Source organism: Vitis riparia, chromosome 7, assembly GCF_004353265.1.
Source record: "Vitis riparia cultivar Riparia Gloire de Montpellier isolate 1030 chromosome 7, EGFV_Vit.rip_1.0, whole genome shotgun sequence".
In the NCBI taxonomy this organism is placed as follows: domain Eukaryota; kingdom Viridiplantae; phylum Streptophyta; class Magnoliopsida; order Vitales; family Vitaceae; genus Vitis; species Vitis riparia.
In genome coordinates, this window is record NC_048437.1 from 4,448,155 (window position 1) to 4,461,859 (window position 13,705).

Here is a 13,705-nt window from a genome sequence, read left to right on the forward strand (position 1 = left end):
ATAAACAAATATTCATTACAAGACTAGGTAAAGAAACAACGTTGCAAAGGACAAGGATTTGACGATGATAGATTTTAATATCATTCATGAAAGTTTGTTTTTTCACGTGTAGCTCTAAACCAAACCTATATAATTTTAAAATGCTTGAGAGGAGTTCACTACAAACTTTACAAACTTATCTCTATTATCAATTTTTATCATATTCCACTAATTCTAAATTTATAACCCCATTAAATTTCAATATTTTTTACTTTTATATATTTACATATTTTAATCCATTATATACAAATCAAATTTAGTTTATAATAGATAATTACACCATATATATGCATTTAATTTTACTAAAATTGATTAAATCCCAACTTTAATATTCTCAATTTAACGAGTCATAGATGTAACTAAATTCTCTAGTGATTTTATATAATATGTTAACATGGTACAAATTTGTAATAAATTTTTTTGACTAATTACCTAAGTCTAACCCATTTAATTTATACTTTCCTACATTTTTTTTTTTGATAAAAAATATGAAGGAGAAGGAATTTTATGAAAATTATAAGATTACAACTTTTTTATTATTAGTTAATTAACTGGTCACTATTAAGCAAGAAATATAGATAAATACAGATATATCAATACTTAGATTTCACGGATATATAGGAAATATTAGTGGATATTTTGATAGATCGAATAAAAATTGTTTAAAATTCATGTAAATATTTAGAAAACTTAAAAAAAAATGATAAAAAAAAGAATACACATATTAAAGTTATTTTGTAAGTGTAATTAACATAAATACGATTAAATATAATATTTATCAATTTTTTATAAAAAAAAAGTTTAAATTCCTTTCTTTATTTATTTAAAAAATTTTAAAATACTTTTATTAAAATATATTTTATTATATTTTAAATAAAAAAATATTGATTTATATAAAATATTTCATCTGAGATTTAATTTCTAAAATTTTATTACAAATTTGCTGTGACAATTTTTTCTTAATATTAATTTATTTAAATAATTAAATTTATTAATAATTTATCTTATCAAAATAATTTTAATTTATAAAATATTAGAACTTTATTAATTTTTTTTATATTGTAGCCATTTTTTTTTAGTAAAATTACATTTTTTAAAATTTAAAATTAAATAAAATTACAAGGATAAATATGTATAAAAAAACCAGAGTAAAACAGTAGTAATTTTTTAAAATAGGAATAATGAGATAAATATGAAAAGTAGTTAAAAATAAAATGATAATATAAAAAAAAATAGAGTAAAGTGACACTAATTTTTTAAAATAGGAATAATGAGATAAATATAAAAAGTAGTTAAAAATAGAGGATAATATAAATTTTAAATAAAAGATAAATTTAAAATGAATAATTAAAAAAAATCATAAAATAAATAAATAATTAAGGAAGCAAAACCACAAAGGTTCCAACGGAAGAAAGATTTCATACTCGAGGTGTGGGGAGGAAGTTGCTCAACGCCGCAACTACAAGTGTCTCCCCACTCGCCTTTCCAAAGGTGAAACTTTCATTGTAGTTTGGCAAGAGTGAAATCCAGATAGCAAACATGAACAAGCATTCCAAGCATTAAACGTACGGCCATAATGGTTTTACAATAAGTGAAATTCCAATCAAGGAATTGGAATAACCGATAGAAATAGAAACAACAAAGGGAATGGGTAAAATCCAATGCTCCTCCCATAGCAAAGGCAACTAGTTTTTACCATTCAGTGAAGCTCACATGACAATACTTGGCAACAACACGCTAAGGTGTCTCTGTCACAGTTTGGCCAATTTTCAGTCCACAGTGGAGGAAACATTTTAGAGAAATCACACAAAAAAAAAGTATCCCAACATAGCAGAAACTTACGTTTATGATTTAAATGGAATGCCAATGAGCATCATTGGCGGGGCGGTGTACTGTCAGATATCAACAGAAGATGAACCAAATTTTGAGGGAATAAAAACAGTTAAAACTATTGCAATCTACACATAATGGCAACTCAGGAATCACCAAGCACCAACGGTCTCTAATAAAATAAGGATTAGTATCCAACGAGAGGTGGATATTGCTTGGCCTGCTGCCGCACCCTTCTCTTGTACTCAGCAGCATCCTGCGTATTGTCAGTGGCAGATAAGTTAGTGTCTGTTTGGTTGGTTTTTTTTATAATTGTCCTGACAAATAGTTTTTAAAAACAATTTTTAAGAACAGTTTCTGGCACTTTCAGAAAAAAAAAATAATGTTTGAAAACTGAATTCATAAAAACATGTTTGTTTGAGTTATAAAAAAGAGACCTTGAAGTTGGAGCTTTCAAAGGAAAAATGAGCCATTAAATCAATTTGCATAGATCAAATGCACTAAATGGATTGTAGGGATTTTTTTTTCACATATTAATTTTCAGCAATTATGATTTACTTTTTATCAAAAACAAAAACATATTTATTAAAAATAAGAGATTACAAGAATGCAAAACCTGATCAAAGACAAAAGAAAAGAAGTTCAACACTTATGATTATCAAAACAAACACCTTAGTCAAGGAAGGAAAAACTTCTTATCTTTTGAAAATTGAAACAAACAAGCCCTAGAATGCAGGAAAATATCTGCTTTGTTTTTCCTGTAGTTTTCCCCATCCAAACAAAGCATGATGTAATTAACTCATTTCGAATACTAATCACACAGAGAGACCACAAAATTCTTAGAGCTTAAAACATGTGCGAGATTGCACAGAAAACACCTCCTTTTTAACCCTGGTTGAACTTGTTATAACAAAATAAACATTAAAAACAAAAAACAAAAAACAAAAAAATGAACTTCTATTGCCCAGATAAAAATATACCCTTTTTGCTTGCTCAGAAAATGTATGAACAAGAAAAGAACATGAAAATAAGCTCCAAAATGCATGTTGTTTCTTCTTTTCCTCTGTTTTCTCAGCAACCAAACAAGGAACTTATATCACCTAGAGAAATTGTTTGTTTGCCTAAAAAATGTAAAATTAGTATTCCTTAAAATGAAAGCTCCAAAATCCTTCTTTTTTCTAGTCTCCCCCACTTTCCCAGAAACCAACAACAACTGGTCAGAACTCGACTTAAATTCATCTTTTCTAATAAAACACCAATTTCAAACATGGAGAAACTTGAGAAGAAAAAAATTCTACTTTTATCTGAAATGCAGGAATAAGAATAAACCCCAAAATCTAATTTTATTTCCTTATCTCCTCACATCTCCCATAGATCAAACAAACAACTGATCAAATCCCACTACATGTCCCTATATATTTTTCCATTAATAATACCAATTAAAACACAATGCCAAATGTAAGAACATAAGCTCCAAAATTTATTTTATTTTCTCTCTCCTCGCTTATCCTAAAAACCAAACAACAACTGATCAAACACCACATAAATCCCAATATATTTTCTAATGACAAAACCAATTCCCAACTCAAAGAAATGAGAAAGAAAAAAATTTAACTTCATTCAAAATCAAAGAACAAGAATAAGCTCCAGATTTTCATTCTATTTTCTCCTCTCCTTCAGTTTTCTCAGCGATTGAACAAACAACTAATTAAATTTCACCATAAGTAGTCTTTTCCAATTACAATTCCAATTCCAAACATAGAGAATGGAAGAAAGGAAATTTCAAAACCTGTGCAAAATGTACAAACAGGAATAAGCTCCAAAATTTCATTCTAATGTCTTATCTCCTTGGGTTTTCCCATAAACCAAACAAAAAGGCTAATCAAGCCCCAGAACAAATCTTCTAATAACAACACCAACTCAAAACTTGGAGAATGAAAAGAAAAAACCTTCAAACTTAATGCTTTTCTCCTCAAATTTGAAACAAAAAACATGATCAAAATTCATAAAAATCATAGATATATAGAAAAAAAAAAAAACGGCTACAAAATCCAAAATATAATCAGATTATGTTCTAAAAACAGAGCAGAACAGACCCACAAGGAACAATAATTCATAAAAATTATTGAAAAATCTCTGATCTAACATTTGTCCAACTAATTTTTCCAATCTACCAAAATCATCTAGATTTAGCAAAAAAAACTTCAAAATATTTGGAAATAATGGAAATAGGAGATGTGTTAGTGGAGATAGAACTGACCTTGCTGGTGGAGGAAAAATCACAGAGAAAACACGGAGAACACCAGATTGAAAACACGGAGAGATGACCCATTTTTTTTGTTCTTTGAATAGTAGGAAAAACAAGGGAAACAACATTTTATTGTTCTCTGAAAACACAAAGAACAATGGGAACTAACAGCACACCCACTTCCCAAACGTGTTTTTCTTTCTTGAGAACAAAAAACAGTTCTTGAAAACACTAACCAAACAGGCCATTAATCTCCACCTTTCATCTATGTTTTCCTACCTCAATCCCTCATTTATAGATTGTACAATCATATCATATCTCATCAGGAATGGAGGGATTTACCAACAATGGTAGGTCAATTCCATATCTCTAAGTGGGACTTTAATAAACAAGATACATAAATTTAATAAATAGATTTTCATTTCCTCATAAGAATTTAGATTTATTTTGGAAGAGGAGGTAATTGTTGAGAATACCTGGATGAAGAGATGATATCCTTCTGTCTGTGCAGGATCCGCAGGGTTAGGCTGGTCCAGCAAATCCTGGATACCCACAAGAATTTGCTTCACAGTAATAGCTGGTCTCCATCCCTAGGAATATGCAAATGTCCAATTAATATTAGTGACTAATGCATCCTAGAATATACACCAAAATTGGCGTACTTGGAAAGCATGGCTTAGGGAGTAGTAGGAGCACTTACGCTATCCTCATTGAGGATCGATAGACAAACAGTTCCAGAAGGGTAGACATTAGGATGGAAGAAACCTTGAGGGAACTTGCATTTTGGGGGCTTGCTAGGGTAGTCTTCACTAAAGTGGAGTGTGAGAGGGAAGTAACCACCCTCCCAATCAGTCTGCCAACATTAAGGAGTATATTATGAAAATGCCAATTTCGCCCAATGTAAAACAGCAAAAATGGGATAATTAAACAGAAGCGGCTGCATTAACTCATAATCATATCACGCATTCTGTATCTTAAGTTTTGTCTACATAATGAAAAATAAGTAGAAAGGACATGTATTTAAAAATATTAACTCCATATATATGTAGGAAAAATGAAGCATATAAAATACATAACCAATTTATAAAAGAGGCTAAGATTCAAAGAGTCCAAACATAAGCATTGATTATATACATAAATACTAAAGGTTTAACAAGTTCAATTCAATGTCATTTTAAAGTAAAGGTTCATCATAACATCCACCATTTCATTATTTTATGTTTTTATTTTCATCAAAAACAAAATGTGTATTAAATATGATAAAAGGGTACATAAAAAGGATGATGAATCATCCTCAATAATAGAAAAACCGATTAAAAAAAGGTATATGACTGAACTCCTCCATTATACCAAGGAGACCTCAACATTGACATACTATACCACATGGGAATATACTAATAAAGCAATTCATCACTCCACAAGGGTCATCTCATCTCCTTCCAACAGAGATCTAAACAATGCTTCTCTCCTTGCTATCCACCATTTCAATTTTTATTTCCAAGATTCAGCTGGTCAGATATACCCTTGTTCATTGTTAATATATAAATATTTATAAACCACCTTCAAAGTTCTAACTTTACTTGCTCATCATCATTCCCTCCCTAAAAAAGCAAAATATCTGAAAAACAAAAACTAATTTTTTTTCTTTTTGATAGGAAAATTTTCTACTTCCAGTTGATAGAGGAAAAACTAATTTATTAAGCAAAAGTTTTTATTTACCATCATACTGAAAATCTTTTAAATAACAACCCTCCAATATTCACTATAAGAATGAATTTACTTAAATAACAACTTGCCAATATTCACCACAAGAATGAATTTAATTAAATTTCAACATTCCAAGTGTGCATCCTTTCCTGGAGTTGATGATCATTCACAGTCATTACCTTGACACAATCAGGGAGTTGTGGACCTTACCTTTGCCATTCCCTTTTTCTTCATCAATTCTTAATGTACATTCTAACCAAAAAATCTAATAGTTTCTTTAAGGAATCCTTTTCATCTTTTTCTTCAAATTCCAATTTATCAGAAACTATTAAAAATAATTAAAGATGCTTCATCATAATATCACGCATTGCATCATGAATCATAACTATGTACAATGAGATGAAGCTAAGATAAGATACTTTTTTTTATAGGCAAAGTTGTGTCCCCTTTGGGACTTGAACCTGGAAACTCCCACAAACCCTCCCAATCCCTTGACCACTTGAGTCAAGCCTCAAGGACAAAGTTAAGATAGGATACTTACTATTGATAAGTGTCATTTTATCATGTAAAGCTTACTAAAAATAATTAAAGAACTTTATTGTTATAACATGCAGTGCATAATGTATCATACTTGTCTTATAAGGATCCATTTTACCCAAAAAATAAAAATAAAAAACAAAGAAAGTAAGTATTATATCTTTGTGTTATAACATGTAATGTAATTTTTTTAACATCTATAAATACAAGTATTAATGTACAAGAGATGCATAATAAATTCATGTTGAATGCAAACAAAGACATCTCAACAGTTTGCCAGAAATATTTGATATTTGTTATAAACAGATTGAAGCTCACTCAAGCAAGAGAAAACTAGAATTCAATTTCCAAACACACCAGCATAAGAAAATTAAGGTTCAAATTTAGCTTTCCAAATTTATATTCAGAAAACAAGGATGATAAGAAGCAATGAGCATCTCCCGGTAAAGTTGGCAAGCAATTTTGATCCTTAGCCTAGAAACGTAAGCGATTAATTGAAGCATCAACAGAATCATCCCTTGTGCTACCTAGCCACAATCAACATGAATTGTGGTCTTCACAAACTAAATAATCCAATGTTTAATGTGGATGATGTAATCTCATCAATAAAAAAAGAAAAAACCAAATTAACCTTGAGAGCACTAGTTTTTAATAAGAAACCATATCAATGGTAGTGCCCTTTAGTGATTAAACAAAAGTCTTGAGTTCAAGCCTCCCAACATTTAACTGGTGTGGGGTAGAGCAGTGGACCCATATCCCAGGGTTTGCTTCACCAACAATTGGAATAAATTTTTTGCTTTCAAGATGGAATCCCCGTTACAAAAATATATATATATAAATAAATAGTAATTATAATAATTAGAAAATGGTTTTGAACAAGAAGCTTTAACCATGCATGATATAGCCAACCCAAAAAAGGCATTGGTAGAAAAGGTATTCATAACTATAAAATGTTGTAGATGACTTCAGATGTAGGTAATAAATTTTCTATATGCTCTTAAGCATATGCAGGGGCTTCCTAAGAATGATGGTATCCACAATACCAAAAAGGGGATCCATAATTCAGAAAAGGTATCCTACAATACATAAACATAATGAAAATGAATAAATATTTCACTCTTACCAAAAACCCTATCACAATTATAGAGCTAGAACTCATTTGTTCTTACTGCATTATATAGTTTATCTTGGTCAATTTTGCAGTTGTATCAGACGATTCAGACCAAACAGATAGAGAACCTAAGTGGAGAAAACAATAGATTTCACTAGAACACAATTTTCATTGATTCAACTGTGCTTCTGTCCTTTCCAAGGAAATATCATAAGATCAATGAGATCAGTTAAAATAGTGACATGTCAAGTTACAGAAAGCTCAGACACAAATTACAGGACATAGCACAAATGTAAGAAAAGTCTGGTCAGTGTCCTAGACCCACAGATAGGCTAGTTTAGCCATCAAAAAGCCAAAGAAAGCAAACAAAAGAATAAGGAAAAAAGGACAAAATCCTGCACATATTGATTGTTAAACCAAACAAGACACAAACGGTTCAAAAATAGATACAACGTAATTCTTTTGAACTGTCTGAATTTATCTTTTTTTTTTTCGGCCCCATCTTTCCATCTTTACTTTCCAAGTAAAAAAACCCTGCACAGATCCCATGGATTCAACAATTTTCAACCCACAACATACTCCAGAGTATCCCAATATTAACAATGATTTGAAACCAGTATCCAAAATTCCTTCTGAATTGATAGGACATCCTTCTTAGGCTCTCAGATGCATTGCTTTGCTCACCTCAGATTCATGTTATGCTTTCTTCAAACAATTCAAGTAAATCCCTAAGTTTTCTGGAGAAGAATGTTTCCTGAATTCCAAATTTCTGACTATATTCAAGTGGTGATTATTCAACTAAACGAAAATCTTTTCTCAAGAAAACCATGACCCTTCTAAGAGTACGTGTGACAGTGATTTTAGGAAGTATGAAACATTTCTAATACTTGAAAGATTAAAAAATTGTAAGTGTTAGAAAGGATATAAACACTTTCTAAAATCACTACCAAATGCAATCTAAATCATCTAGAGAACCTCAAAACCTACCTCAGTACAAACCATAGTCTCATTCACAATAGTAATCATCCAAATTAAAAAGAAAACAGAAAAAAAAAAAAGGTATACAAATGCTTCCAGCTTTGCAGACTTAAAAAATAAAAAATAAAAAAAGCCCTTCTATGTACTGAATCCAGAGGAGAAGCATCTGAAAAAGCCTTAACAGTTTCATAACAACAAACGATAAATGCATCCAAGGATCATATCAAAACCCTCGCTCAAAGTACTAAACAAATGGGAGTAAGCAACTAGGAGACTAGTCAAAGTTCATAAAATTCGCCAACAATCACAACCCCAACCCTGGAGATTACAATCCATTATAAATGGACAATTCAATCCCAAAAAAGAATGAGCACAAACCCACCTCGATTCTCTCGCACACCGGTACGTTTAGAAAAAAAAAGGGTTCTCGCTAAGATGAAAACTTACCCCAGGCTTACCAGGGATAGTGCACTGCCACACCATCAGATTCACCTGCCCATCTGGAAGCGTCTCTGGCTTAGCCACAAAACCCTAAAACACCCAAAAATTACTATAAAAATCCAAAAAAAAAAAAAAAGACAAATTCAAACACAGAGGGAGAGATGATTTTACGAACATGAGGATGATTCTTCCGCCACGCCTTTCGCTCCTCCATGAGACGGCCACGCGCAATGCCTGCAGACATGTTTCCTCTCTCAAGAACCGTTTTCTCTTTTTCCTCCTAAATGCTGAAAGACTTCGTCTTCCTCAGCTGAGAAATATGGACCTTATATAAAAAAACAAAAGGCGTTTGGCTGGAGACAAGTCGGCACTGAATTTCAATTGGGGAGCTGCGAGGATTGTACGGTCCAGATTTGATCAAACGTGGAATGGTGGTCAGTAACCGACCAATGCTCTGCTTTTTTGTGCCATTTTTCTCTATAAATTTAGTAATACGGTCCCTCCTAAAAGTCAATGGTTCCATTTTCCATCTTGGCGTAAGAATAACGCCACTACGCACCCCACGTGACCGGCGTTGCTCTTCTTGGATTATTCCCTTATTTTTAATAAAAAATAAAACAATATTTTTAAGTAATTTCCTTCCCATTTTAAAAAAAAAAATTATCGATAATCAATTTTATGGATAACCTTCTTTATCCCTTTGCACAACATTTTTAAATATAAACTTTATCTTTTATTTGTAAAATATAGTAGTTTTATTATTATTATTATTTAATTAGAAATTTCATATAAGAAATTTAATATTTTAATTATTAAAGATACTTGATAACATAAAAGTCCTAGTAAAGAATAAATTTTAATTAAAAGTTTTAATAAATAATATTTAATTAAAAATTTACGATGGTGTTTGTTTATTGATTGAATAGAACAAACCAAAATATTTGACTTTTTCTATTCACCCAAAAACAAATACCATTGTAAATTGTTGCTTACCACAATTTTTTCAAAATTTAATATTTCAATGGTTTTTTCGGTATTCATCTTTAAGATAACTTTGAAAATGATATAGGTAAATAAAATTGTAATTTTTTAAATAATAGAGGATGGAAATGTGTAACCATTTATTGATAAAATTAAAAAAAAAAATCTCCTTTGATTATCATTTTAATAGTAAAATATTTATAAAATTAAAATATTAAATAATAATTTATAACTTTTATCTTTTTATTAATGCTATTGGATTAACAAAAGTCAGTTAAATATTACAAATATATATAGAAGAAATGATAAATTAAGCCATGAAAATACTTTTATTATTATTTAATTTTAATAGAAGTTTAAAAATGAAAATTAAGTATGTAAAAGACTAATAAAAAAATACATAATTATTAATGTTGATGTGGCGTTGGATCATATTCAATGGATCCAATTTAATGACTAGTCTTATCTTAAAAATATTAATGATAACTATTATTTGTTTTTAAAGAAAATTGAAAAGAATGGATGTGAATTGGTAAGATAATTGGTGGTAGAGATTTAGATGCCAAATAGATGAGAATACATGGATAATTTAAACAATAAAAATAGAATTCCCTCAAAAAGTACGTACCTAAAATTCTTCTTTTGCCTCAATTGAATTCCATTTTCTTTGGTATGTTTGTGTTTGAATTCCCTTTTCTTTTTTATTCCGCGTATTTACATAAATTTGAAATCAAATCCATTTAAGTCAAATCCATATGATTTTGATGAATCCATATAAGTTCGATAATTCAATATGGTAGCACCTATGGGGGATGAATAAGTGATTCGACTCTTTTTAGTTTAAAATTTAATTTGAATTTATTTTATTTTATAATGTAAGGTTCAAACCAACCAACACGAGACAAATTTTTTTTACTTAAAAAACCTCGATACAATGTATTAAGATAAAAAATATTAGAATACTGAAAAACACTATCCATGGGACTTACTTCACTACTTACACTGAATCACACGGTGTCTTGTATATTTCTTGTGGATTTCTCTTTAGTGCCTGAAATGATAAAGATCTCCTTCATAAGTTAGCAAAAATTTGATAACCTTTTATGGAGAAAACCTTTTAAAGTTTATTCGAGGAAAAAAGGGAACACCTAAATAAACTTTAAGTATGATTAATATTAATTAGAATTGAATTGTGATTGATATTTGTTGGAGTATGATTATGATTAGCTAGTTGAGTTATAGTATAATTAGAATTTGAGTCATGATAGGTTATTAGAATCCTAGTAGGCTTTGGATGTTATAATTAGAATTAGAATCATAATAGGTTATTAGAGTCCTAATAGACTTTGGATTTCTTAGAGAAACCTATAAATAGACTAATCAATATAAATAAAAAAGATGAATTAATACGAATAATATTATATTTTCTTTCATTGCAAGGTTGCAACCCTCAATGGTGAGACTCCATTGATTTTTTTCTAGGTGAGACTCCTAGAAGGCCTTAGTGAGACTCTAATGTTTTCCATCTTTTCTTCATTGTTTCTTCTTTCTCTCTATTTATCTTATAATTTTGCCTACCATAAAATTTATTCTTTATTCATCTCCTTACACCTTAAAAAATAAAACCTTAGTCCACCTACCCTTGAGTGTAGGCGGCTATCCTAGGGCTGTCCTACATCAATTTTGGTATCAGAGCCAAAGTTATTGGCTTGAAGGCATATGCAATTAAGGAGTGGAGCAACTTAGGCAAGCATGAGTTCAAAAAAAACTTCTAGCAATCAAGATGCCGCTACAATACGCTTGGAGGAAATTTCAATCACACAACAATTCCATCAAGATGCTATAATACAACTAAATAACAAACTTGATGAGATCATGAAGTTATTAGAAATTAGTTAAGAAAAATGACAAATTGAAGAGGAGATTGCAAGTCATCAATTTAGACAATCGTCAAGTCGATAACGCGAAGAACAAGACAATTTTATGATAGAGAATCAAAGAAGGACCACACTTTTTGAGCTAGATGATGATGTGACAAAAAATGTATGTCTTGAAGTTGCTGAATTTTATGGAAAACTAAATCCAACATCTTTTCTTGATTGAATTATGTCAATGGAAAATTACTTTGATTGGTATGCAATGTCAAAAAATAGAAAAGTTCATTTTGTGAAGGCAAAGTTGAAAGGAGCAGCATGTCTATGGTGGCATAATATTGAGAATCAAGTTCATAGAACTGACCAACCACCTATTGACACATGGGACGGGATGAAGTTGAAGATGAAGGAGCACTTTCTCCCAACTAATTATGAACAACTTATGTATACAAAATTGTTTTCCCTTAAACAAGTAACTAAGTTTGTTGAAGAATATATAGAAGAATTCCATGAATTGAGCATTCAAAATCGAGTGTGGGAAAGTGATGCTCAATTTGCAACCCGCTATAAAGCTAGACTTCGAATGGAGATTCAACTTGAGATAATAGTTGCACACACTTATACCGTAGATGATGTTTATCAACTAGCCCTCAAAATAAAAGAAGACCTCAAATTTCGGGTTTCCAGACGTCCAAGTTCACAAATAGGGAGCATTTTCTCAAACAGGACAACAAGCAAACCTTCAAGCACATCAAGCTTGAGAACTTCTAATCATGTGAATAGTGGGGGCAACACTTAACAGACTTCGAATGTGGCTCATAAGAATGGTAATAAGGGTAAAACTTCAATGAGTATTAGAGATAGAAAAGTAGACGTGACTCCTTTATGCTTTAAGTGTGGTGGGCATGGTCATTATGTTGTTGTGTGCCCAACCAAAGGTTTACACTTTTGTGTTGAAGAACCAAAATTTGAATTGGAAAATTACCCAAATGAAGAAAATGCCTACAATGAAGATGAAGTTAGTGAAGAATGTGACTACTATGATGGTATGACGGAATGACATAGTCTTATAATACGACCTTTATTAGCTGTTCCAAAGGTAAAATGAGAAGAAGATTGGTGACGTACTAGCATTTTCCAGACTTGTGTTTCTTGCCAAGGGAGATTATGCACCATGATCTTTGATGGAGGTAGCAATTTGAACATAATTTCACAAGAACTTGTTGAGAATCTAAACTTTAAAATAGAGAGACATCCAAATCCATTCAGAGTAGCATGGGCTAATGACACTTCTATCCTGGTAAGTTTTCGTTGCTTAGTAACATTCCTTTTTGGTAAGGACTTTGAAGAGTTTGTATGGTGTGAGGTTTTACCCATTAAAGTAAGTCATATTTTACTTGGAAGACCTTGGCTCTTTGATAGAAGAGTTCAACATGACAACTATGAAAATACATAAGCTCTCATACACAACAGATGTAAGAAGATCCTTCATCCAATGAAAGAAGACCCTCTAATTAAGAAGTCAGATGAGGAGACATAACCAAAAAATGTACTTACTATGTGTCAATTTGAAAATGAGAGCAATGAAACTAAAGTTATTTTTGCTTTAATGGCTCGGAAAGTGGAAGAATTTAAAGAACAAGATAAAGAATATCCAACAAATGTATGTAAAATCCTTGATGACTTTTCTGAGTTGTGGCTTGCAGAGTTACCTAATCAACTCACTCCGCTGCGTGACGTACAACATGCCATTGATTTGATTCCCGGTGCATCATTATCAAATTTACCAGCCTACCGAATGAATCCAACAGAGTATGCTGAATTGAAAAGGCAAGTTGATGAATTGCTTACTAAAGGCTTTATTCGTGAAAGTCTAAGTCATTGTGGAGTTCCTGCCTTACTAACACCAAAGAAGGATGGATCATGGCGAATGTGTGTGGATAGTCGTGCAATCAACAA

General features: G+C 30.9%; 1 protein-coding gene across 1 annotated transcript; it reads right to left on the minus strand.

The window, feature by feature from the left end:
- Positions 1 to 1,566: 1,566 nt before the first annotated feature.
- LOC117918632 (SUMO-conjugating enzyme SCE1-like) lies at positions 1,567 to 9,289 on the minus strand. The gene is made up of 5 exons (XM_034835421.1): positions 9,067 to 9,289; positions 8,898 to 8,981; positions 4,818 to 4,970; positions 4,594 to 4,707; positions 1,567 to 2,125 (listed from the first exon to the last, which is right to left on the minus strand). Exons 1-5 carry the CDS (start codon positions 9,133 to 9,135, stop codon positions 2,057 to 2,059), a joined length of 489 nt encoding a protein of 162 aa, XP_034691312.1. The 5' UTR covers positions 9,136 to 9,289; the 3' UTR covers positions 1,567 to 2,056.
- Positions 9,290 to 13,705: the final 4,416 nt, after the last annotated feature.